Below are 26,328 nucleotides of genomic sequence, written 5' to 3'. Positions count from 1 at the left end.
CAATTGAAATGAACACTGCACAAAACAGTATTGATGGTCATTTCCCCCTTTTAAATGCATGCTAACAGAGACAAAGCCTTTCCTAACATCTGTCTGCATATACCGTACTTTAAAGTGAAAAGCCATTGCTTTACTTTGTGCATCTCTGCTCCCTTTCATAAATGCCATTAGCAAATAAAAAACAACACACACCCCCGCAAAAAATAACAAAAAAACCCCTAATTTGGAATTGTAGTCAGTTATGTGTTCTGCAGACACTAAATGCAGAAGGTTCCATGTTCAATTTCTGGCATATCCGTGTACTGTAGGTTTGGGAGACCTGCTGCCAGTTTAAACTAGGAATGGGGAACCTTCTCCAGACCAATTGTCACCTTACCTTCTGTCTGATCTTAAAGAGATCACATGTCAGTGGTGGGTGGGGCCTGAGACAAAAGTGGGCGGAGCAACAAATGTGCATTTCACCTCTATGTGCTCTTGCACATCCTTTTCAGTCTTCTAAACAAGAGGCATTATCAGAGTTCAATGGCACATGCCAGCCAAGCAAAAACATTCAAGCAGAGTACAAAGATGCAAAACAGAGCCAGGGGAGATGTGGTTAGCGAGGGTGCGTAGCCCAGGAAGAGACTCAAGGGTCAGACAGAAAAATTAGGAGGGCCACTTTCAGTGCCAAGGCCTGAGGTACCCCATCTCTGGTGTAGACAATAATAATCTAGATGGACCAATAACTTGACTCCCCATACGGCAGCTTCCTATGGATCCTGAATCTATCCAGCTATGTAAGATGCTAATTTCCTCCACATATCCATCCTGTCTGTATAAAATGGGGATAGTGCATTTGTCTTTATCCTAAGGTATGCAATATGCCTTTTTAAAATGTGGGGTTTTTTTGGGGGGGGTGTTATTGGGTGGTTGTTTTTATTTTGATTATATATTTTGTGGTTTTATATTTTGATTTTGTTCTGTGAACCGCCCTGAGATCTCTGGGTATAGGGTGGTATATAAATCCTATAAATAATAATAAAATAGTATGGGAGGCAGCTGAATCAGTATACAGTGGTACCTCAGGTTACATACGCTTCAGGTTACATATGCTTCAGGTCGCAGACTCTGCTAACCCCGAAATATTATCTCAGGTTAAGAACTTTGCTTCAGGATGAGAACAGAAATCGTGCTCCTGCGGCGCAGCAGCAGCAGGAGGCCCCATTAGCTAAAGTGGTGCTTTAGGTTAAGAACAGTTTCAGGTTAAAAACAGACTTCCAGAATGAATTAAGTACTTAGCCTGAGGTACCACTGTATTAGTCTATTAAGCCTTTAGTTCAGTGTTTCCCAAACCTGCGTTGCCAGCTGGTTTTTTTTTTTTTTGGGGGGACTACAATTCCCATAATCCCTGACCACTGCTGGTCTTGCTAGCTAGGGATGATGGGAGTTGTAGTGCAAAAACAGCTGGAGACTCAAGTTTGGGAAAAACCGCTTTTGTTGGTTAAGAGGTAGAGGCTTTGAAACAGCGAGATCCCTTTTAATCTGTTGGTCTGAGACAAGTTAGGAACACAATTGCCTGTTTTGATTGGAACACCCAGTTCCATCTGAAGTTACACTGAATCAGCTAACTGCACAACAAACCAGCTAAAATGTAGATAATTAATCCGGTAAAAGTCCTTTAGTCAGTTGGCAGCACTGGTGGATAATAGAGCAGCTACGAATCTAGGAATGGTTCAACACCTGAACCTGCAAGGAGGGGCTCCACTCTTTACACTGAAGCAGCATCACAGCCAACAGGCAGGCAAGTCCCCTTCTCTTCCAGAGAGAATAGTTGGAGCATTACTGAAGCTGCTTTGGACTGGCACCGAGCCCGTCCCTCTGGAAGAGTTTCCTGACAAGCTGCCTAATCCCGCCGCATGTTTTCCAGGCTGTTCTCCACTGCCATATATTGGATTGCACTCAAGGGTAGGAATTAAATGAAAAACAAACATCTGAGATGCAACACAAATATTTAAAAGGGAAGGCATGCAATCAAGATCGCTCCAGCATCAACATGCCTCAAGCAACAAACGCTTATTTAAAGCAACCTAGGAATGAATACTGAAGCCGAGAGGGATCTAGTCTATAAATAATATTCTGTTTTGAATTTTTCATCCATGTAGAAGTTTCAGAATCATTGCTGCCCCTTCCTCCTCCTCCTCCTCCTCCTCCTCCTCCTCCTGCCTTCCAATCTAGCTCTTTTCCTGCTATTAGGCAACAAAACTGAATTACATCTTTTGTAGTGAAAAAATGAGGGGAGGGGACTCCAACAAAGTCTGGTCCTGTGCAGAAGTCTTCTGTTTCACCGCAAGCAACACTATGTAATTATGACCCAGATTGTGAATGTATTTCCTGACTGTAATAACAAATTCCTACTTTTAAGTCAAGCCAAAATGTAATTAAATTGGAGGGGGGGGGGATCTTGTATGTTTTAACCAAGAAAGTTCTGCTGTGGAATTGCACTAATCTGATACGTAGTGTTGTCCTATCAAAGAAAAGAAAACACTAAACAGAACGACGTGTTGATAGATTGGCACATAGATAGATAGATAGATAGATAGATAAATAGATAGATAGATAGATAGATAGTATTTTTTTAAGAACCAAATGGATAATTTAAAACCAGGGAAAAGGGCAAAAACAGCAGCACAGAATGAGCATGGATATTAAAGACTGTGTGTGTGTCACTTGTTGCTATCGTCATATGGATAAGAGAATGAGGCAAGTTTTTCTGCAATGTTTATGTAAATTCGCCAGTTATTAATACTGGCTGGATCAATGGATGCATGTAGCTCCTACAAAGTACCAACTTTGATTGAATTCCATTCTGTGGGGCACTCATGCGTCTTAGACACACAGAGTTTTCTTTGTCTGAACTCCATATTCCTTGCTCAAACAGGGTTACCTTTCTGAGCACAAAAAGAGTCTGTTCCACAAAGCTTTCCTGATGAACTGCTACCACCAAATACATGTCAAATGATTAATCACAACTTTAGCTATGAAACCTTGCACTACTAATTTAAGAGCATATTGCATTCCTTATTTTCAAATAGGCTCATGGACCTGAATGTGATAGGCAGTGATAGGTGGGAAACCTGGGTGCAATGGGTTTGTGCATATGGTGGTTAACCAGAAGGTTGGTGATTCGAGTCCACCCAGGGACAGCTGTGGGCAGGATTCCTGCATTGCAGCAGGTTGGGCTAGATGACCTTCGGCGTCCCTTCCAACTCTACAATTCAATGATTTCACACTGCCGCGATTTTCACATGGGCATCAATAACTTAACAGAAAATTCAGGTGGTGCAATTAAAGTTGATTTGGAGCTCTTGAGCAGCAAATGTGCTTCCCCTTTGAAATCAGACTTTTTACAATAATGAAAGCAATTGAAAATGCACTGGCAAGGCTGCGATAAGAGTTGTTCAACAGAACATTGTCTAACCTCTCTGGATGCAAATAGGAATGCATGCTCAATAAACAGGTTTGTCTGGAAGTGACCCAACTAATGCTTCTCCATCCTCCTTCCATTAATGAACTGCTCCAGCAGACTTTAGAGAGTTGTTTCCAAGAGCAGCTGAAACTCCAGGCCCAGGTGAGACTTCTGGAACAAAGTGTGAAGCAGCAACAAGCCAAGATTGTGCAGCTCTTAATCGAGAAGGACATGCAGTACAGAGATAAAGGAAGTGAAAACAGCGTTATTGATTTGGGAGAAGAAAGAGAATATAAAGGTTTGAGCTAAATCTCCCTCCCTCCCTCTCTGCTTTTCAAATAGGCTCCACCCAATCCTTGTGCCAAACCATGGCATGCAGCTATCATAGCCTGAACTTCCAAAAGTTAAACCAGCAAATCCCATTTCTTGAGCAGCTTGCTTCCTTTAATTTTTCCATCCGCTCAGCAGCATATTCAATAAATGCAGCAGCCTTTAAAAACTGAGGGTGGTTCCAGACTGTTAGTATTTAAAGGGAGAGAATCAAGCACATACCAGAATTTTATTTTGGGGCGATGCGGATTAAAGGGAACTGTCACCCTAGCTAAGCAAATCCACTTAAAAAAAAAAGAATCCGAATTTAAGCATTTAGGAAAGTTGACGGGGGAAATGTGTGGAAAACTGTGGGGTGAACAAATGACTTGATGGCATGACTTTCCCAGGAGTAAATGTCATTTATTTATTTTAATGTACACAAGACACATGCATATCCAGCTAGTCAAGAAGAGATCTGGAGTGATCTCTGAGACCTGTTGAGAAGAGTGGCATGCACTTTGTGCAGTCCTTCAGACAGAGGATTGGAAAGCAGGACTTGTGTGGCCTGTCAGTGATGCCACATTGCCCTGCTGTCAGGGCTGCTTCAGCTGCAGGTCATCACAGAGGCTTGGAGATGAGCAGTAAAGGGGAATCTTTATTCCAGGAAACAGAATGCAAACAGAGGAACCTGTGGGCAAGGCTAGCTCCCAGCAAAGCAGTTGGCTGTTTTCCTTGCAATCTTAAACTTGGTCTGTGCTTTTTGTTCCTCTACATGCAAAGTCTGGCGTGTTCTTGGTGACAAGGCGGGAGGGGAGCTGAATATAGTGGGACTGGCAGGCTCCTGTGAATCTGTTGCAGCCTCAGCTCCCACCTCCTTCTCAGCTGCCTGTCCTGCATCTGCAGTGCTTTCTGCCTCTGGTTCCTCTCTCTCGCTGAAGCCTGTTCTGCCCAACCATTCTGCCCCCCAATCCTCTGACCTGTCTTCAGTGTCCCACCAGCATTCTGCTGGGTCTGAGCCTTTCTCTTCTGAGGCTTCCCTAGGGGATTCTCTGGTTGCCCTCATCCCCACCATTCCTCCTCATCCAGCCAGTCCCTGGCATCTGGCCAAAAACAAAGAGAGGCACAGTGGCCAGCCCTACCCATACCACAAAGGCCATAGCACTGGCGATATGGATGGGGCTTGTATACACCAGGGGTCAGGAAACTTTTTCCACAGGGGGCTGGTCCACTGTCCCTCAGACCGTGTGGGGGGCCAGACTATATTTTTAGGGGGGAAATCCCCCCCAAGACTCTCCCCTCCCTTCTCCACAGCACCGGATGAGCCCCGGGGGCTGCTTACCTGTGCCTTGTGAGTGGCAGGGGCTGGCGGTGGCGGAGGGATGATGAGCAGCACAAAAGGGCTGGCTCTGGAGAGGGGCTGCTCTGCTTTAAATGGCGCTCAGCCAACCATGGCTCTTGTGCCTTGCGAGCAGCAGGGGTTGGTGGTGGCGGAGACGATGATGACGAGCGGTGTGAAAGGGCTGGCTCCGGAGAGGGGCTGCTTAAAATGGCGCTCAGCCAACCGTGGCTCAACAAAGCCCAGCTACCTTCCTCCTCTAGGCAGGGCAGGGAGAAGTCAGGAGGAGGGAGGGAGGAGGCGCAGCCCGAACGATCAGAATCTCCACGCTGATCCACGTGGCGATTCCCGGACTGTCTGTGGGCTGGATCCAGAAGGCAATTGGGCTGGATCTGGCCCCTGGGCCTTAGTTTGCCGACCCATGGTATACACCATACCTTTAAAGCACCCCCCCCAAAGAATCCTGGCAGCTGCAGTTTACCCCTCAGCAAATGGCAGTGAGAAAGATGCTTTGGTGGGGTGTTTTAAAAGTATATTGTATATGCAGCTATCCCCACACTGAGAAATAAACAGTTAATTTTTACAATTGCAAAACCCAAAAATGGAGGCTAGAAGGTAAGCTGGGCTTACAGATATGCATAGTCAATCCGACTTGGGAGGCTGCAAATAAAGAGGGAAAGGTTTTTTGGTTTTGTACAAATAATATGCTTTCAATAAACCTTAGTCTTCAATAAAGACCAAGTCAGCAGTAACAGTGGAAAAGGATTTGTGGGATAAACATATATAATTAGGAATTTGTTAACTCCAATTTCCAACTGTTTCCCTTGTATTTATTTAACCAACAAATGACTTGAAATCTTCCGGGGGCTTAGCCTGAAACAGTTCAACCGAGATCATGGAACAAGACCATTTGAAACAGCAAGTGTTACTTAGCTTTCTAGGCATATCATGTATAGCTGGGTGACACAACCCCACACCCACTTACTTGGGAGAAAGCCCTGTTGAACACAATGGGACTAACATTTGAGTAGATGTATAAAATGTCAGAATCCAATACAGACCCCCTTCCAAGTGTCTCTCTGCATGTATTATAGCGGTAATGAGAACAAGACCAAATTTCATTATTTGGAATGACTGTTGTTTTGGGGCAATGCAGATTGTGCGGAGATCTATAACGCTGGACACAAACAGAGTGGCTATTACAAGATGAAACCTCTTGAGAGCCCCAGTGGATTCTCTGCCTACTGTGACATGTCAGAAGGAGGAGGATGGACGGTCTTTCAGAGACGGTCAGACGGGAGTCAAAATTTTGATAGGTAAGTGGTGGGCTTAAAATCAGAACTAAGTCATAGGCACATGGAAGGAGGTAAATGCTAATGCTAAACCTTCTATCCCTGTACTAACTCCTGAAAGTGAAAGATGCAATGTAATATTCAGTGCTTCTCATTGATGATCCTGGAGAAGCTACGTCCATCTGCTCCACATACACTCATGACTCTTGTGTCATTTTCATGTCTGACTTCAGTTCTCTTTTTTCTATCTAAACCTTTCCTAATCCAAATATAAAAACTGGGCTGGTGTCATAGGAGCTTTCCAATCAGTATATGAAATTCAAAGTTGGAGTTAACACTTTATTAGCAAAAACACAATATCCACAGACTTGGCTGAGTGTCAGGCCCAATGAGCACAGCAGCGCATTCCCGGTAGATCTGGCCCCTTGTATCAGTTGCAGCGACTGTAAGTTTCCGCCTCCCCACAGTCATCTAAGTTGTCTCCTCTCCAGGGCTTTTTCCAAGCAGTTGGAGACTTTACCAGTGTGCAGCCAACCTCTTCTCTGCCCTTTTCATGCCTCTTCAGGTTCTGGAAGACAAGGGGGTAGGGGACCTTGTCGCAGCAGGAAGGGGAGACATCCGTGACTCTTCACCAGCCTGACTCATCTCTGCCTCTTGGCCTCCCTGCTCTCACTCTCTTACTTCAGCTTCTGCCTCTGATTCTGCACTTCTCTCTGCCACAGGCTCTCCCAGCTCACTAAGCCCTGCTACCGCTTCAGCTTCCACCACCTCCTCTTCTTCCTATGACCACCCATTGTTGTCCCACCACCACTCCCCAGGCTCTGAGCCTTCTTCCCTTTCCCAGCTAGTTCCAAACACCATTCCTCTGTGTCCAACTGGACCCATGAGAAGTTGGCTAAGATAAGCATTCAGTTTACCACCACCACCAAAAATTGTATTTATTTAAACAGCTCAGACAGGGTCCTTTTTCTAATTCTTCTCATGCGCCTCAAAGAGTTCTGTGTGTGGCGTTAAGACTGCTTTAGTTCCCTGGGGACTGTGACAAGGTTAGCAAAAGCCTGTGCAGGACTTTCTTTCAGACACTGAATGGTAGGAGACTCCTGATACCCAGCGCTGAGTAAGTACGACCTCACTCAGAATCTCTAAGTGTCCGTAATTTTCAGGGACGTCCCTGATTTAGAGAAGCTGTCCTGGTTTCTGATTTGATCCCAGAATGTCCCATTTTTCCTTAGGACTTTCATATTTTCACTGGAGAAATGTTGGAGGGTATGGAGTTATCCGACCCCTGAGACGTCTGAAGTCAATTCTGTATAGGGAAGTTTTTTTAATGTTTAATTTTCTATATGTGTTGGAAACCGGCGAGAGTGGCTGGGGCCACCCAGTAAGATGTGTGGGGTATAAATAGTAAAATGATCATTATGGAATGGGACTTCCCTATTTTCATTGGAGAAATGTTGGAGGGTATGCCTCACTCCCACTGAAGTTGGGGCACATGACCTATTAGGACCCAAGATGCCAAAGGCATTCCTAGCAGGCAAATCTCCATGCATGGCATCTTCACAAAACAGTAGCAGCAATTTTTTCACCCAATCAAATAGAAACTACTATTCCTATTTGTGATGGAGTGAAGCTATTGGAAACAAAGGAGGTTGCTGTGAAATATACCCAGAAGCATGTCCCTAAATATACTGATATAATACTGGGGATTTAATACTTAGAACACTGTGCAACTCAAAGGGGTGTTTCATTAAAGAGCGTCTGAAAATCCTCTTGGTTATAAAAAATATATATATTTTTATAAGGACGAGTTGATAATCCTGTTTGAGTGACCCAAATCAGAAGTTTACATTTTGTTTTCAGAGACTGGGCTGAGTATGAACAAGGTTTTGGCGATTTTGCTTCACCAGATGGTGAATACTGGCTTGGAAATAAAAATCTCCACTATCTGACCTCTCAGGGTAAGAAGGCCTGCTTAGTAAATGTTCATTAAGGTAAAGAAAACCAATGATGACAGGAACATTGCTGATCGTGTAACGCTAGAAACAAAGGCTGGAATCAACCATTTAATTTCCCCAACGTGGTTGTAACTGATTTGCTTCCTCTCTCTCCCCTGTGGGCTTAATTAGGCCTTCCAGGCCTCCCCACTTGAATCCCAGTAATGGTTTGGCCTAAACGACGCCCATTGTGTGGGGCAGGAAGGAATGGGGAAGAATTTGATTCCATTCGCATTTATGGACAAATTATCAAATTCAGACTTTCCGGGGGTGGGGCGGGGAGAACCAAAACAAAAGCATCTTTCAAAATTTGCAGTTATCCAGATCTTGAGATGCGGTTCTCCAATGAAACAAAACGGTGTTTGTTAAGAGAATTTTGCGCTAAAATGCTGGTGAATTTTCTGGAGGATTTAAATAAATAAATTGCAAATGGCTGCAGAAATGTGGACAACTGATTTTAAGATTGGAGAGGTGAGAAACTGAGAGAACCAAAACTGACGGATCCTTCCATCCCTAGGGACAAGTAAACTTAGGTTAAAATTAAGGTTAAAATTAAGCAGGGAGAATCAGAAACAGATTTTTGGTGTGCTCCTGATATTTCCTTCTTAGCTTCTGGTTGAATTCAACACTTCTTGAATCTGACACCTTATAAGGCACCAAGTGAATTGAATGGAAGCTCTCTCTGCTCCAATGGATAATTTATCCTCAACACTATCGTTGTTGTTTTTCAGGGAATTATACCTTGAAAATTGATCTGTCTGATTTTATGGATGAACAGCGTTTTGCACAGTATGAAAATTTCAGAGTTGGAGACGAACAGGTAATAAAATGAGCTTCGTTAACTGACACCTTGGCACTTCTAATAGAAATTAGGATTGTAAATACATGGTGGGGGGCAAATGTTGCATCTTAGAAATATGAAAGACTTTCTAATCCAGCTTAACTTTTTCTCCTTCACCTTAAACACCTGCTCGCCTTTTATATTACCCCTACTGCATGTTAAGTGAAACTTTATGAGATATTTCTGCTTGTAATAATTCTGAATGGGTTGCGCGCATGTTTTTCTGACAAAGTTCTTTGGATGCCGAGGTTGCACCTTGCTGCTTCAAATTATTTTTTCTTCCCTGTATCAACCAGAGCTCTTACAAGATGAACTGTGGGCAATACTCTGGAACAGCAGGAGATTCCCTCACTGGGGGGTTTCACCCTGAAGTTAAATGGTGGGCAAATCACCAAGGAATGAAATTCAGTACAAAGGACAGAGATAATGACAACTACGAAGAGAACTGCGCTGAAGAAGATAAAGCTGGCTGGTGGTTTAACAGGTTAGGTAACTCTCTTTCCGCCACTCATTTTGCTTGCACTTGAAGTATTTTATTATCATTTCTATTCTACATGCATTTATTCTAGGGATGGGGAATAAATTTGGTTCAGTTCGCACACAATGCAAACCTGCCTGATTTGCACTGCCCAAACAATCTGCAAGCCAAAAAAGCAGCTACTCTTCACAATCCGCACTTCTCCGAGTTTTACTATGTGGCTTTCTAACCAAACAATGTCTCCAAAATTGTAATGTATTTATTTAGGGGTGGGGAGTGTGTTAAAATGCGCATGTAACACAAATAAGTGTTATATTAGGGGGAAATACCATGACTGTTCTGTGCTACCTTGCATGAAATACAGTGGTACCTCGGGTTACATACGCTTCAGGTTACATACGCTTCAGGTTAAAGACTCCGCTAACCCAGAAATAGTGCTTCAGGTTAAGAACCTTGCTTCAGGATAAGAACAGAAATTGGGCTCCAGCGGCGCGGCAGCAGCAGGAGGCCCCATTAGCTAAAGTGGTGCTTCAGGTTAAGAACAGTTTCAGGTTAAGTACGGACCTCTGAAACGAATTAAGTATTTAACCCGAAGTACCACTGTACTAGATATCTCATTTGGACTACTGCAGTGTGCTCTTGGAAAAGCCAAATGACGGAAACTTCAGCTGGTTTACAGCGCTGCAGCCAGGCTGTTGACTGAGGCCAATTATAGGAAGCACGTGATTCAGGTTACACCAGCTATGCTGGCTCTGGTTTGAGTTTGGACACAATTCTGAGTCTTAGTCCCAAGCTCAAAATGGCCAGCCCCCCCCCCAACTGGATGGACATTGCCATTCAAATAGTGTTTGTGCACCACAGCATGTGATCAATTATGTGGGGTGGGGCTTACCTGTGTCCCCCCCCCCACCAATATTTTATTCAAGTTGGCACCCTTGCTGGTTGCCATAAAAAAAATAAATAATGTGCACTTACCCAGTTTTTAGAAGGCATTATTGTGAAACATATTGCAATATTGCTTACTGCAATATTGCTTTACGTTAACTTGTTTCAACACTTGATTTTATCAGTAACACAATGTATATTTTACATAAATCGTTTAGAGGTCCTGATGATTAAGCTGTGTGTGAGTTATATTAGCATTCTTGTCCATTTTTATGGAAAGCTGGGTGCAGTTATAAGGGAAACTAATAATTAATAAACAAAAGCGTGTATCCACTGCTGCCACCTGCACCCTAAAAAAAACACACCAAAAAACCACCCTAGGGGGAAATTCAGTGTTGCACTAAAACAATTAATTGTTCCATCAGTGCAATCATTTATATTTGCTAGACAGAACGATCACCCCTCTACTGCCCTAGTGCCCTGTATTTGGGGTTCTCCCAACTCTCCCAAGTGGATTTGGGGAGGGCGCAGCTTAGTACAGGAAGAAGAGAAGGGGGAAAGTCCTGTTTCATTAGTAGGGCTCAAGCTGATTTCCGCTAGTACAACAACTCCGTTAAATCTGGCCCATTGCTTTTTGGGGGAAAAGCTGCTGTGAAAAAGTCATTGAGGGTGCAAAACAAATGGGGGGGACTCAGACCTCCTTTCCTGCATTCCCTTGCTGCCCTTTAAGTTGCCCAATGCCCGATTTCATATGAAATGTGCCACAATCCGATTCTGACACACACAGACAGGTCTGCCACTGTCACGTCTCATCTGGCCCCTTGCCAGATCAGATGTGGCATTTGTTTGGAAATGTAGGGCAGGTTAGCGCTGGAAATGAGTTAATAAATGTTAACGGGGTTATTTTTTAATCCCTTTGTCCAGAGAGACTCCGCACGTTTTTAGCAACATCATGGAGACCTGCACAAAATCAGTCAGGCGAGGAAGACTCCTGGATTAGTAGGGGCATAATAAAAAAACTTTAATGGCAGCTGCTGAAAGAAAAGTCATTAGATTTAAAACTAGTAAGCCAATATAGTTATGCAACAACTACAGAATAAATGTGCTTGTTCCTCTGGAAATGAGTTGCCTTTTACCATTTTAGAGCAATCTAAATTCGCTTGGCAAGGGTTGTCCATCAAAATTAGCTACAATGTTTGTCTATGTCACCCTTTATTTGCTCTGCGTTTTTGTGGGGAAACTGCCCAGACCTGTCCCTTACCTAATATCTCACAGGCCATGTCACCAGTGACTGCAAGTGTCATCCAAGCAGTCCTAAGTGGGGCTGATCGAAATCTAAATCTTTTTACTCTCGTCAATGCTAAAATAATAAAAGGGAGGAAATGAACCTGTGTGTAAATCCTGTTTGCAGCGAACTCAAATCTTCCACTGACTTCAGAAGGAAATTTGTCTGCATTTTACTGAGCTCTTTGGAGAGTCACGTTTGTTTCTGGTGAATCACTGCTGAATATACCCAACTGAGTCACATCTTTTGGAGTCACAGAATAATGACCATAAATAGATTATTCCAGCTCTCGCTGTTTACTTTTTATTGCTAGTTTCAAACCCAATGGAGGCTTGGATCCTGGCCTTTTCTTTCCATGAATGCAAGAAGTTAACATTCATGGAACATGAATTTTCCATCTCCTGCTTCTCTGCAGTCTCTGAAAATCTGCCCTTGGCTTGGGCGGGGCAGTCATTGGAAGTGGTGCTGGGGGGGGGGCTGCAAATGAAGAGAGAGGAATTGGCAAAAGTCACCCCCACGTGCCAAATTAAGTATGCAATCAATTCATGTGCATTTCCCTGCAATGAAAATGTCAAAAATGATAAGGAAAGTGATGTGACTACATAATATTACAAACCACCCTGCGCTGTTTGGATGAAGAATGGTATATAAATTTAATAAATTGTAAAATAATAATAATAATATGTTTGTACTAAAAAGAAGCAGAAGCAAATTTCTATTCATATTACTTGGGTGATTTCTATTCCTGACCTCCGATGAACATGTAAATTGTGGCAAATTCTGCTCCAGTTTCCAACATTCCTTGTAGTGGCACAGGAAGGCCCCGCTCTTTCTGAATTGGAAGACATCAAAAAAACTAAGATCATGGCCACTGGTCCCATCACCTCCTGGCAAATAGAAGGGGAAGAAATGGAGGCAGTGAGAGATTTTACCTTCTTGGGTGCCATGATCACTGCAGATGGTGACAGCAGTCACAAAATTAAAAGATGCCTGCTTCTTGGGAGAAAAGCAATGACAAACCTAGACAGCATCTTAAAAAGCAGAGACATCACCTTGCTGTCAAAGGTCCGTATAGTTAAATCTATGGTTTTCCCAGTAGTGATGTATGAAAGTGAGAGCTGGACCATAAAGAAGGCTGATTGCCAAAGAATTGATGCTTTTGAATTATGGTGCTGGAGGAGACTCTTGAGAGTCCCATGGACTGCAAGAAGATCAAGCCTATCCATTCTTAAGGAAATCAGCCCTGAGTGCTCACTGGAAGGACAGATCCTAAAGCTGAGACTCCAGTACTTTGCCACCTCGTGAGAAGAGAAGACTCCCTGGAAAAGACCCTGATGTTGGGAAAGATGGAGGGCACAAGGAGAAGGAGACGACAGAGGATGAGATGGTTGGATAGTATTCTCAAAGCTACCAGCATGAGTTTGACCAAACTGCGGGAGGCAGTGGAAGACAGGAGTGCCTGGCGTGCTCTGGTCCATGGGGTCACGAAGAGTCGGACACGACTAAACGACAACAACATTTAAACAACGGACAGGATAAAATATAAAGAGCGCTTGCTATTCCCTCATCTCTTGGCAAAGTACTGGCATGGCTACAGCAAGGGCACCTGTTCTGCCCATCTCAAAGGCAAGGAGAAGCTTTGCAGCCTTGTCTGGTGCAGAGCCGCAAGTTCACTCTATTTCAGTATAGAGGCTCATAGAATCAGGCTCATCTGCAAAACACTCTAACAAATCAGTCCGATTCAGAGTCAATGTGATGGTGTCAACTGCTAGGGCAGAAGAATAACGGTAAGCACATAGGGGAGAGGGGAATATCTGTCCTGCTTGAGCACGACAGGCACCCAGCAAAATTTTTTGCAGTGTTAGATTTGTCAGCAACTGAGCCTAATGTATGCTGTTACTTGGTGGCCTATAAATCGAAGAGGTTTTCTACTGGAGCTGAAGGGAGTTGGTGTCTCTTTAAAAACTGATGGTATTGGTGTGCGATGGTGACTTTGTTGTGCAGTGCTGATGCACTCCGAAAAGGACAGTGCCCATCTCCATTCCAACGCCGCCCGCCTGCTGTTTTTTAAAGCCATGTTCTTTTGTGGTGAACAATGGAGCATTCAATAGAGCAGGATGCCTGCAAGAACAGAAGCGACAACCAGCAGGGAGAGGACAGCACTGACATTATAGCACTGACAGGACACCCTGGTCACGTACGAACAACAAAAGGCGACGCAGATCTCTGGGCTGGTTTGCAGAAGGTGGCCCACCTGGGCAGGGAAAATACTCCTTTACTTGGAGGTGGAGGGTTGAGTGGAGGTTTTTTCCTTTTTGTACCTTTAGCAATATAATTTGAGTCAGTGCAAATATTAACCATCTCCCGATTCTTAGGAGAGTTGTTTGGAAAATTCACCAGATGTAGTCAGTTCTTCACCTGTTAATGGTGGCAATGAGCAGCTTCACCCTCCTCTGTTTGAAGGTGGGCCACCTCCAGCGCCCTTCGTTGGCAGATGGCAGTCCCATCAGCAGGCGGAGTGAGTCGCCTACAGGCCTCACCCGCTCACGCTCTTTTGCCGGAACTTCAGCACCACCTCTCTGGATTGCCCGGGAGAACAGGAAGCAGGCAGCGGAAGAAGCGCCAGGCATTTTTATGTAGGCTTACACAAAATGCAAATGCTCATTCTTCACCCAATAGGTGCAAACATTTGCTGAGGTCCCAGGAAATTTATGGATCCCCTCCTTTGGCTTTGCAACATTGAGCAGGGATACAATGTACAGTACTTCCTGCACTTTCCTCTCCTGGCCAATAGAGAGGGATCCCGCAAGGGGATAGTGGAGTAGGCAAATGTGCATTGCACCCCCTTACAGCTCCTTGCAAGAAGCAAGCTCTTTCTCCATGCAAAACCCCGCCCATCTAATGACAGGCATTTTGCTTGTGGCAAGATTGTGCTGCTCAAAATGAGAAATCCTGTCCTGCTCTGGAGCAGGCTGTCTGATGAGATATTCTTTTCCCTCTCCCAGCCTCTGAGCGGCTGAATACTACTGACAAAGCATTTACTATTGTTACGTTCACGTTCAGAAGCTGTAGACTGGCTGACTCACGGCAAAGTGCCGCAAAAGGCCCTGTTCCGACCTCCTGCTGGATGTTTGGGGGTGGGGAGATGGATCAGAGCTGTTTTATTTCTTATGAAGAAGACAAATAAAGCCCTGTAGCATCATGGAGAGTTTTGAAGACAGTTTGCAGAGAGGGCTTCCGAGGGTTAGGGCTGGAGAGGGAGGATTTCTGCATAGCCAATTAAAAGGTAGCTTGGAGAACCTAAGCTGTTGGCCGATGGCCAGTCTGCCTATATTTAACTTGCACTGAGATTTCCTAGCAAATAGACATCAGTTGCCTAATAGCCAGGCTGTGGGTAATTACTTTTGTTCTATCATGTAAACCCCAAGTGCTGGCAGGAAATGCATTCACAAAGTTACTCCAAAGCCACTAATGAAGGGAAGGCGCATAACTGCACTCCTTTCATGTGGTTGTTCCCATGTGCAATCATCACAGGTTCGGAAGCATTCTCAGATGGTGGCGATTAGCAGGCAAAGTGGCAGGAACGAGGAACAAAAAAGACTTTTGTTTAAGGCATCTGTTCTCAAACCCTATCTCAGAAAACTTTAGAGTAGCAAACAAGAGTGGGTGATAGAGATCATATATCCTTCATGATGGACAATTACTACATTTTTGTAAGATACACACACCTAGTAACTGATCCCACACCATGTGATAAGGCAACAACACCCAGATTGGAACTGTGGGAATTTTAATGCAGCCAGGTAGAAGGACTACAGCTGCATACAAGCAGGAAGGAAGGAAAGGCACCAATGCAATAAGCACAGATAGAAGAGATTTCAGTAGCACACTGAAAATAATTTGTTGGTCCAGTGCATTTCAAGTCTTGCAACTCCTCTTCAAGGGCAACTGATTTAATCCTTTCAAAGGATAATTAAAGAGTGTTGGACACTATCTCAGAGTGACAGTTATCCTTCAGATGAATTAAAAACCAGTTGCCCTTGAAGAGCCACAAAGCCTACAATTTATTTGGCTAATAAATCATTTTCATGGCACCTTTGAGGTCTCCTCCTGATTCTTTTTTTAATAATGCACACCCACACCCCATACTGAATTGCTGGCTGACGTGTACTTATCTCATGGAGACACTGGGATACCACTGTATATATAGTTATAGTATTTTACCCTGGTGGTTAATCCGGACCTGGCTACTGCAGGATATTTAGGATGATATTGGAGAGGGGGACTGAAGGAACTAACAGAGCAATAAGTCATGGCTTACGGTCACAATAATATTGCCAGGTTAAATCACGGTGCACGCAAAGTACGGTAATGAACAGTTGCAGCTTCAAAACATTTCATGCAGTGTCTGTAACAGTGAGAAGTGGTAATCTGTGACCTCTGCCCTTATGGTAAGCAATGTGTTAAGCACAGTATTACACGTACACATAGGCTGGGTGTACATTACCATTTATTCTGGCTCCAGGGTGCTCCCACCCCTGCTGTCCAAAGCCATGTACGCAAGATGTTAGCTGCAATCCAAAGAAATACTGCGTCTTGATGCAATTCCTCTCAAACCAGCTTCTATCTGATTTGAAAACGTAAGCCACATTCGCTTTGCGTGTACATTTGAGATAGTTGTTGTGCGTGCATTTGCCACGTGAAAGCACCGCAGGGTATAGATGGTTAAAGGATATCCTTTATTTCTCTCTTTTTCTGCCAGATGTCACTCTGCCAACCTGAACGGCCTGTACTACAATGGACCCTACTTGGCAGCGACAGACAATGGAATTGTGTGGTACACGTGGCACGGTTGGTGGTATTCTTTGAAATCGGTTGTCATGAAAGTCCGGCCGTCAGACTTTAGCCCTAATGAGGTTTAAGTTTAATGATGTCGGCACTCATCCTTTTTGTGCAAGCCGGTCTGGGTCGTATGGGGACTTTCTTCATCCATCTCTGTGCAAATCATGGAAGACTCTACCATGGACAGGAGCTGAATTTCCAGCCTAGAGCAAAGTGTTTCTGGGCTTAGCTGTACCTAGCCCTTTGTCAAGGCAAATACGGTAGGTTTCACACAAGGCAAATCATAACCCTGCCCAGCATTTACAGTGTGGCTATATGAACTATTTAAATACCACTGGGCTTCATGATAAAGGCCAAAATTATGTATTTTATTCCAACAGATACAAACTGGACAATTTACATGGTAACTTCATTGTTTTGTTTTTTGTTTTTATGGTATCATACCACTCTCTGTCGATTTGGTTCAACAGGCTAACATACTATCCCAAATGACAATGTTTCCTTAATTCTTCTCATATACATATATATATATAATTTAGAGTCTTACAGTCTGGATATACCTATTCAAAAACCACATCTTTCAGATGCTTTAAACTAGTGACCTATATATTGCAGCTTCATCGCGCAGTGTCTGCAGTTTCTGTAACACTATATTCAGCTTGTCATGTTACATTTATGTATGGTTTAAGACTGGGGGAGGTGAATTTCATAAGGGACACAGGCTGCATAGATACCATACATTTAAAGCACATTACCGCCCCTCCCCCAACACACAAAAAGAATCCGGGGGGGGGGGGGAATTGGGAATTATAGGGACAGAGCTACCTAAACTGTATAGAAACTTATTCATGTATGCGACTACAATGGCAATAATGTTACTTGCCCAAAAATGGAACGAAGAAGTAGTCCCAGCAAAGGAAGAATGGATACAAAAACTTATGGAATATGCAGAAATGGCAAAACTTACTGGAAGAATAAGAAACCAAGATAGCAAACTTTTTATAAAAGAGTGTAAAAGGTTTATTGAATATCTACAGATAAATTGTAAACAGATAAAAACATTGGCAGGATTATTGTAATAACCTGCAGCTTCATAAGAGTATATATTTAAAGAAGATGAATAAATAAGCAAATTAAGTTAATTTGGATATGCAGAAGATATTAAAAATAAATTTAAGGAACTGCAGAAAGAGGAGGAAGTAAGTCAAATTTTGAAATGTCAAAATGATTGTAAAATCAGTGAAATGTATAAACCTGAAAAGTATATATAAATAAAAAAAAATCTGGGAAATGTAGTTTATACCCCAGAGCTGTAATTTCCCACTACATTTCCAACATTTCTTTGAAGGGTCCTTTAAATGTATGGGGTGTGTGCCAGAACAGAACAGAATTATTTGCTAGTTCTCATGACATGGTTGGGGACAAAATTACCGTATTTTTTGCACCATAACACTCACTTTTTTCCTCCTAGAAAGTAAGGGGAAATGTCTGTGCGTGTTATGGAGGAAATGCCTACGGGTGGCATGCCTACGGATTTTCCTCCCCTAAAAACTATGTGCGTGTTATGGTTGGGTGCGTGTTATAGAGCGAAAAATACGGTATACTCCCTTCAACCCTTATAGCTGCTCCATTTTTGAGAAACCAAACTGCTGCAAAGATATTGGTGGCAAACTTTAGAAAGTGCAGGCCGCTTAGAATGGGGTTGTTTGTATGGTTCTAATAACGGGATTTCCCAATGGGGATTTCTTTAGTCAGCTGACTGGCGCTGTCAGTGAGCCCCATTTGCAAAGGAACAATTGGGAGCTTACCTTAAACTCCTAATTGTGCCTTTGTAGGCATGGCCTTCCCTGTCCAACACCTGGTGTAACATATGACGTCAGGTGTGGAGCTGGTGGATGTGGTTTGTGGGAAATGGCTGCCGCCTTACTGCAGTAAGTGTGTTGTCCACAGCTGGCCCTAGCATTCAGCAAAGTGAGGTGACTGAGGGGTTGCTGAGAGGTGGCAGCGGCAGCAGCAACCTCCTGACTGTTCCTCCTAAGCCCCTAGCAATTCCAGTCTATTGAGGACAGAGCTGTATCTCTTCCACAGCCTGCACTCCTCACCCCTGAACTAGCCTGGTGCTTCACATGCAGCGGATAATGCTGTCATGTCATAAGTGCGGAAGTCAGATTCAGCTGCCAGCTGAGTTGGAAGGAGAGGCACTGTCTTGTTCATGGCCTCAGGCAGCAGAATGTATTGGGCCAGCTCTGGTTTATCCTATTAACACGCTCACAGTTAATTGCTGTCAGATTTACTCTGCACACAGCCGAAGATAGATTTCATTCATTTATCTCTTTGTTTTTAGTGCAGTAAAAGCACTACAGGAAACACTGGGTCTTTTATAGTGCCACATTATAAATGAAATGGGAAACGTAAATGTGAGCCAAAAAAACCCAAACTTTGAATATAATGTCATGTGCTCCTTATCATTTTTTGCTGCACGGCTCACTGTTTGGTTTAAATGGTATCACCTCTCAACACTTCCTATACTTTGTTTACATTATGATACTGAAAAGCAATCCGGTTCCTGTGGAGCTTTTACTAAAGCCAGGGATGGGAAACTTCAAGACCTGGGTCAAAAGGTGCTCCTCTGAGCCACTTTCTCTGGCTCTTGTTTGGTGGGAATGATCCCTGGACCCTAATAATGACTTGCTTGCCCAGATGGAAGATTGAGAGGAGTGTAGAAAAAAGTAAAATTTGTATTTGCTGCTCTGCATAGTTTTCCTCTAGCTTAGGGTGGTCCAACACATGGCCTGAGGGCTGCATGCAGGACTTTAACCCTCAGCAACATTTCACACACACATACACACACCCCTGTAGCACTTGCACAGCCTTCCCAAAGGATGTTGGGACACAGCTGGAGTCCTCCCTCCTCCTTTCCAAAGTCTAGTTAGCACTTTCCCAGCTTTCGGAAGGAGATGGGAAGGCTCTGGGACCCTGCCAGAGCCTTGCACCTCCTTCCAAAAACCCAGCACCTCACTTAGCCAACTTTGGGAAGGCAGCCTGAGGGCAGCAGGTAGGGGCATCAAATTTTGGACTGTCCCTCACTCCCCCAAGTGACAAGGCTGCTCTGAACTTCTGGAACGAGGGTGGGAGCTACAGATGCAATGTATTGATGCACTTGAATCCCCACTTTACAAGCAAGCATGCTTATAAAGGATGGAAGCCTACCTTTTGACGCTCCTAACTGAGAATATGAGAGTAGCTAAAGCATATTAAATGATAACTTCTCCACATTTAGTGGTTGTAGTCCTCTTTTTTTTGGGGGGGGGGTTGTGCAGCAGCTTCACAATCAGACCAAATTCAGATCTGTCTAATTCAGATCTGAATGTGTTATATCCACCAAGCTCAAGTATATACCACTCTTTGTACATGAGTGCGGGAACAGAATGTTTTGGTGTTGCTTCCTGGTTTCTTTCCCATTCCTTCTGCAGCGTAAGGTGCTATTTATACAGCACGCCATTGTGTTTTAGAAAATAAAGGCGAGTGGTTTTGTGATTAAAGAGCTGGCACAGGAAATCTGGATTCCGGACTCTCCAATATAGATTTGCCGTTCGATGCTTTGTATCTTTACTTCAGTATGAATAAAATGGGACACAATGCTTCTTTTACATGGAATTGATTAAAATTTGGTTTGGGAATGGTTGCAAGAAGCTGTTTCAGATGTTAGCTTGTGGTATGCATATGAACATATACAGTGCTCCCCCCCCAAAAAAAATAGGTGCCAGTACTCACCATGAAGTTGCTACAGTAAGTGTCACACTTTTTAACAACAAGAAAAGAGGTACTGGTACTGCGTACCTTTGAGTACCCCCTGGGGGGAAAACATTGAACCTATAAATACTGAACATTCAAGATTCAGCTGAAAATTCTTCTGTTCATGAATTCTTTTCCCAAAGATACAAACTCTACAGCAAAGGAATTTGGGGCTCCTTCAAATATAAGTTCCTTACAATGTACCACAGAAGAGTGCAGTAGGAAGAATGGAAGGAAAACAATGTTGTTGTCATTATATAGCACCTTTCAATAGGTATTTTGGTTCACGACCAACAATAAAACACACATAAAAGTGTAATAAAACAATAACAATCAATATAGCGAAATAAAAGCAGCAATAAAAAAAATACTGAAATCTGGGCAGATGTTTAAAGGCGTGGGGAAAGAAAAAAGGTCTCTGCCTGTCGCTGAAAAGATAGCATCACAAGTGCCAGGTAAGCCTCCCTCATGGGGGAGAATTCCATAGGTGGAGTCTGATCACCCAAAGGCTCTCTCTTGAGTCATCACCTGCTTCACCTGAGCTGGTGCTGCACCTGAAAACCCATGTAATACACCAGCTGGTTGATATTAAGAAAGACCCAAGCCATATTGAGGTTTAAAGCTGAGCACCAGCACTTTGAATTGTGCTCTGAAGTTGGGCAGCCAGCCAGTGCTGCTCTTCAAGAATAAGTGAGATGTGCTCCCTTCACCTGATCCCAGTGTGTTTTGCAATAGCTGATGTTTCCAAACACTTTTCTGTCTAACTTGGAGCTTAACAGAGCATGGATAACTGTAACCAGGAGAGTTCACAGCTTGCGTAAATCTGCTTTAGCTAGTGAAACACACGCACTTGCAGCCAAGGTCACTTAAGTCTCCGGTGGTAAAATTTGGCTCTAGGAGCACCCCAGGCAAGGAACCAGATCACACCAAGAACAGGGGAGATTGCTTGATATTGAGGCAGATCCTCGCATAAGTTCTCCAGGATTTCAGGCAGGAATGCTTCAACAAATGTCAGAGAGTCTGAATCTGAGCATGTGCTACCTCCTGAGAGCTAGAAATTTGTCTCTCAAGTGTCCATTGCACTTTCTTTCCCTGGCGGAGAGGGTTCTATGGCTGCTGAGTGATGCTAATGCTCCAGTGACTTATAATGTGGCCCTCTTTGAGCTGGCGGCAAGAAAGATCAGGAAGAAGAACCTGGACAAAAATGGCAGTAAACTGTAAACTGTAAAGGAGATTCCGAGGTCTGAATAGGAAAATATTGTGCGCTGTATGGAGTCCCCAATCTGCACATGATCTTGATGGTCCAGGCAGTGGCCCTGCTTTTTATAAGCATTTATATAGTTAGATTGATGTTTCTTTTCCTGACGGTGTATGGCTGTATCATGGCCTTTGGCTAGTATAATAAAGCTTGTTTTGATTTGATTTGAAGTGTCCATTGCTTTATACCATTTTACTGCATGAGATACTACACTTTATGGGCATTTGTCTTTAAAAAAAGGAAGTATCTGAAGTACAACCACATGGGTTGCATTCATATAGCACTTTTGCAGTCTTCCAAGTGCTTTGCCTTGGCAATTCTTAAAATATCTGTCTAAAGTATGGTAGGTAGGTAAGTTTTCTTCCTACTGCTGATCAAATAACGCCACTGAGAATAGTCAGTCACTTGCCCAAGGCCTTGTACAGTGGTACCTCGGGTCAAGTACGTAATTCGTTCCGGAGGTCTGTACTTAACCTGAAACTGTTCTTAACCTGAAGTACCACTTTAGCTAATGGGGCCTCCTGCTGTCGCCATGCCGCCAGAGCACGATTTCTGTTCTCATCCTGAAGCAAAGTTCTTAACCTGAAGCACTATTTCTGGGTTAGCGGAGTCTGTAACCTGAAGCGTATGTAACCTGAAGTGTATGTAACCTGAGGTACCACTGTAGTGAGATTTGATTCAGAGGCTTGTCAGCCAGCCACTTTCACATTTAGGGTACAATCCAAACCCCAACCTGCTGTGATGCCAGAGGTGGGGATCAAATGGAGCAGAAGTCTCACTCTCACCAGCCCAGAACAGCCCCACTGGACTTTACCTGTGGAGTGATACGATCTCATCCTTCCACCCACAAAACATGCAAGTAGGTAGAACCAGAAACGAGGCGTTCTAGGAGGGAAAAGGACTGAATTGATCCAGGTTTACAGCTGTTTATTTGGCAGCATGAGACCTGAGCTGTGCCAGCTCCAAGCAAGAGCAAGCTTTGGCCTCTCCTCCCACTGATATCTTCCTTGGCCGGCAAGAGTAATGGTTAGTGACAGGGAAGAATCATAAAACTGTAGAGTGGGAAGGGACCAAGAAATTTGATTCAGTTTTCATTTAAAGCCGAATCTATTAAATCTGCTCTTTCCGAAACGATATTGCAAACCAAAACAGAACTACCCTCCAAAATTCGCACTTATTCAAATTTTGCAATGCAGTTCTCCAATCAAACCATATTTACAAAAATGCATATGTCAGGGGACAGTGTGCGTAGGAATGAATATAACGGTGAACATAACATACAAAGGAGCACAATATTAGCAGAAACTGCTTGGGGAAATGTGTACGTTGGTTTTTAAAAAACGCATACACAAATGTGTTTATTGGGGGAAGTTTGCACTAAAATGCTGGTGAATTTTGAGCAGGTTTGTTGTTGTTTGAATGCAAATCGCAGGTGAAATGTGGAGAGCTGGATGAGGAAATGAGAAACACAGAGAACCAAAATTGAGAAATCTTTCCATCCATAGCGACAGGGCTGGAGATGTGGCAGTGATTATGCCACTCCATGATGGATTGGCCTGCCAGTCACAACACCAAGGTTCAGCAAACTTTTTCAGCAGGGGGCCGGTCCACTGTTCCTCAGACCACTTGGGGGGCCGGACTATTTTTTTTTTGGGGGGGGGGGAGAAGAACAAATTCCTATGCCCCACAAATAACCCAGAGATGCATTTTAAATAAAGGCACACATTCTACTCATGTAAAAACACCAGGCAGGCCCCACAAACAACCCAGAGATGCATTTTAAATAAAAGGACACATTCTACTCATGTAAAAACACGCTGATGTCCGGACTGTCTGTGGGCCGGATTTAGAAGGCGATTGGGCCTGATCTGGCCCCTGGACCTTAGTTTGCCAACCTATGCACTACACCAACTCTACTCATTTGTTAAGTGTTAACCCCCAAAAAGGTGATACAAGATCTAAATGAAAATGAGATCATTCCTTTCCTTGCTATTGCATGCTGCCTGGAATTAATTTCCTTCCTCTAAAAATTGAATTCTTGCAGGGCTGCCAAAGAAAGATCAGCTTACACCTTCCAGTGCAGGAAGGGAGACACACAACACCTATAAAGTGCACAAGCGTGAATTTATCACTCAATACCAAGATCACATAACTGAAATGGGGAACAGTCAGAGAAATAACAAAATAGAACGGCCTGTCATTTGTGATTCAACAAAAGGCATTATCTTAGCACATAGGGCACAAAGCCTGTTTCTAATCTTCCGTCCGCAAAAATCCCTTTAAAATTTGGTTATGCAGCCGCTTTAAAAAGATCAAAACAAACAGACAAAAATGGTTAAGCTCCATAAAGAATGAAAGAGTAGTAATGACATGCTAATGGGTGAATTAACTCTAACATTCCATTCCACAAGCCAATTAAATTTGGGCTTTGGCAGATTTGTAGACAGGGTTGTAAATAGGGTGGGGAGGCATGCACTTGCACATCTTTCCTTTATACATTCAGAAATATGGAAACATGAGCCAACTTTTCCCCGCTTGCTCAGAGAAAGGATGTGTTCAAGAGGAGCAGCACTCCATCATCACTTATGCTTGATTTAAAGAAGACTTGCATTTTGGGAAACGGCTTCTCTGCTTCTTCCCAAAAGGTTTGGCCGCTTCTTAAGATATCATTGCCAAAGTTGACATAAAGGTTCCTGAGGTGGGAGTTTTCATTGACATTGGGACACTGGCCACCATTTTGAATCAAGATTTGGCATGACTTTTTGGTGTGTCAGTTTCAACCTGCACTGAGTATCACAGTGTAAACTAGTTACAAGGGTTCCTGAGGTGGTAGATGCTATTTTCATCAATGTTGGAATGTTGACCACCATTTTGAACCCAGATGGCAGGCCAAAACGTGACATTGGCATGGCTTTGTCCAATTTTTGGTGTGGCAGTTCCAACCTGTGTCAACTTGAATGCCTTTGAAGATATTGTTGCCCAACTTGGCAGAAGGGTTCCCGAGGGGGAAGCGGCAATCTTCAACAATGGAGAAACAAGCCACAACATGGCTCAACAAAAATGTGGACACTGGCTTCATTTATATCCTACAATCCAGTGTGGTGTAGTGGTTAAGAGCGGTAGTCTCGTAATCTGGTGAACCGGGTTTGCATCTCCGCTCCTCCACATGCAGCTGCTGGGTGACCTTGGGCTAGTCACACTTCTTTGAAGTCTCTCAGCCCCACTCACCTCACAGAGTGTTTGTTGTGGGGGAGGAAGGGAAAGGAGAATGTTAGCTGCATTGAGACTGCTTCAGGTAGTGATAAAGCGGGATATCAAATCCAAACGCTTCTTCTCTTCCACTTTGTCCAGGCAACCTTGATTTTAATAGGACTATTACACAGTAAATGTGTTGTGGACTGCAGCCATTATTATACTTACTGGTTTGCTAATTTTGAGGACACAGGCCTTAGTTTCCTTGAGAGCTGAGAGTCAGTGTGCTTCATAGATTCTTTTTTTTCTAGCAGAGTCTCCTAGATAGGACCTGACAATCTTACTGGCCACATGTAGCTCATAGCTGGTGGTCAGGGATGATGGGAGTCCAACAACCTCTGGAGAGTCACAGATTTCCCACTCCTGGCTTAAATCCACACCACAGATTCTGATGGATTCTAAAGGAGACGAGTGCTAGGAGCAGAATAGGCCAACACTGAAGCATATTTTGTAGTATACTTAGTCTAATAATTAATCCAGTCCTGCCTCTGCTTCTACTAGCCCACATAAGTCTTAATGCACATTCATGTGGCTCCCTTATTAGTAAGGATTACTAAGGACTTTGATCCTGTATTGTTCTGAACCTACTCGATATAGAAGTGTCCTCAGATTTTGTGGTTGAAGTTTTACTTTTCGTATACAGTAGTACTGTTGGCAACAGAGCTTGCTCTGTCTGGAGATCTATTCCAGCTGTCGGTCTGTTACGAACAGCTTTCCCTCCCTGCTGGCCTGAGGTCAACGTTCCAGGTCATTTACTAACCCTCATTTCCTATGTGGTATCAAAATTGTATTCCTATGGCAGCTTCCCACTCATTTGGCCATTTTAACACACCAGGGGTGTAACTGCCCATGTATAAGTGGCATGTGAACGATGACCAAGCATGACCAAAAGATATCACTTGCACAACAGGGTGCTTTGCTCATGACTGCTCTTTTTGGAGAAACTATTCCGATGGAAGCAGACCTAGCCAATAGTCAATAATCCAAAACGATGGTAGCCTATAGAAAGAGTTTAGCTTTCTATTACCCAAAGATATGTTTTATTATGTCCATAATGCAGAGAATGAAATGACTGGTTGTGGTGATGATGGGTAATAGTCATTTCCTGCTTAGTCTTTAGGAAGAATAAACCAAGGCTATGAAACCTGTAGAATCCACACTTGTCCAGGCTTGCATGCCTGCTATTGGCTTCCTTCTTTTTTGTTCTGCTGAGTTATCTCTCCATCTTTCATGTATATTCTTCTTGGGGCTTTCAGAAGGCCACACACTCTTGACTTGGGGGAATCTGTGCCCTCCAGATGTTGCTGAAATAC

General features: G+C 43.6%; 1 protein-coding gene across 1 annotated transcript in view; it reads left to right on the top strand.

Annotated features, from left to right (window-relative positions):
* The window catches only part of FGL1 (fibrinogen like 1), a gene marked incomplete at its 5' end in the record, with an annotated part of 31,784 nt that extends 13,753 nt beyond the window's left edge, over positions 1-18,031 (top strand). The window contains 6 exon segments of the mRNA XM_082238327.1: positions 3,563-3,743; positions 6,250-6,409; positions 8,246-8,343; positions 9,111-9,199; positions 9,517-9,704; positions 16,631-18,031. Coding sequence (XP_082094453.1) covers positions 3,563-3,743; positions 6,250-6,409; positions 8,246-8,343; positions 9,111-9,199; positions 9,517-9,704; positions 16,631-16,790 — 876 coding nt within the window. The 3' untranslated portion in view covers positions 16,791-18,031.
* Positions 18,032-26,328: the final 8,297 nt, after the last annotated feature.

Source organism: Podarcis vaucheri, assembly GCF_965113315.1.
Source record: "Podarcis vaucheri genome assembly, chromosome: 9".
Classification (NCBI taxonomy): Eukaryota; Metazoa; Chordata; class Lepidosauria; order Squamata; family Lacertidae; genus Podarcis; species Podarcis vaucheri.
This window is presented reverse-complemented; position numbering and strand designations above follow the sequence as displayed.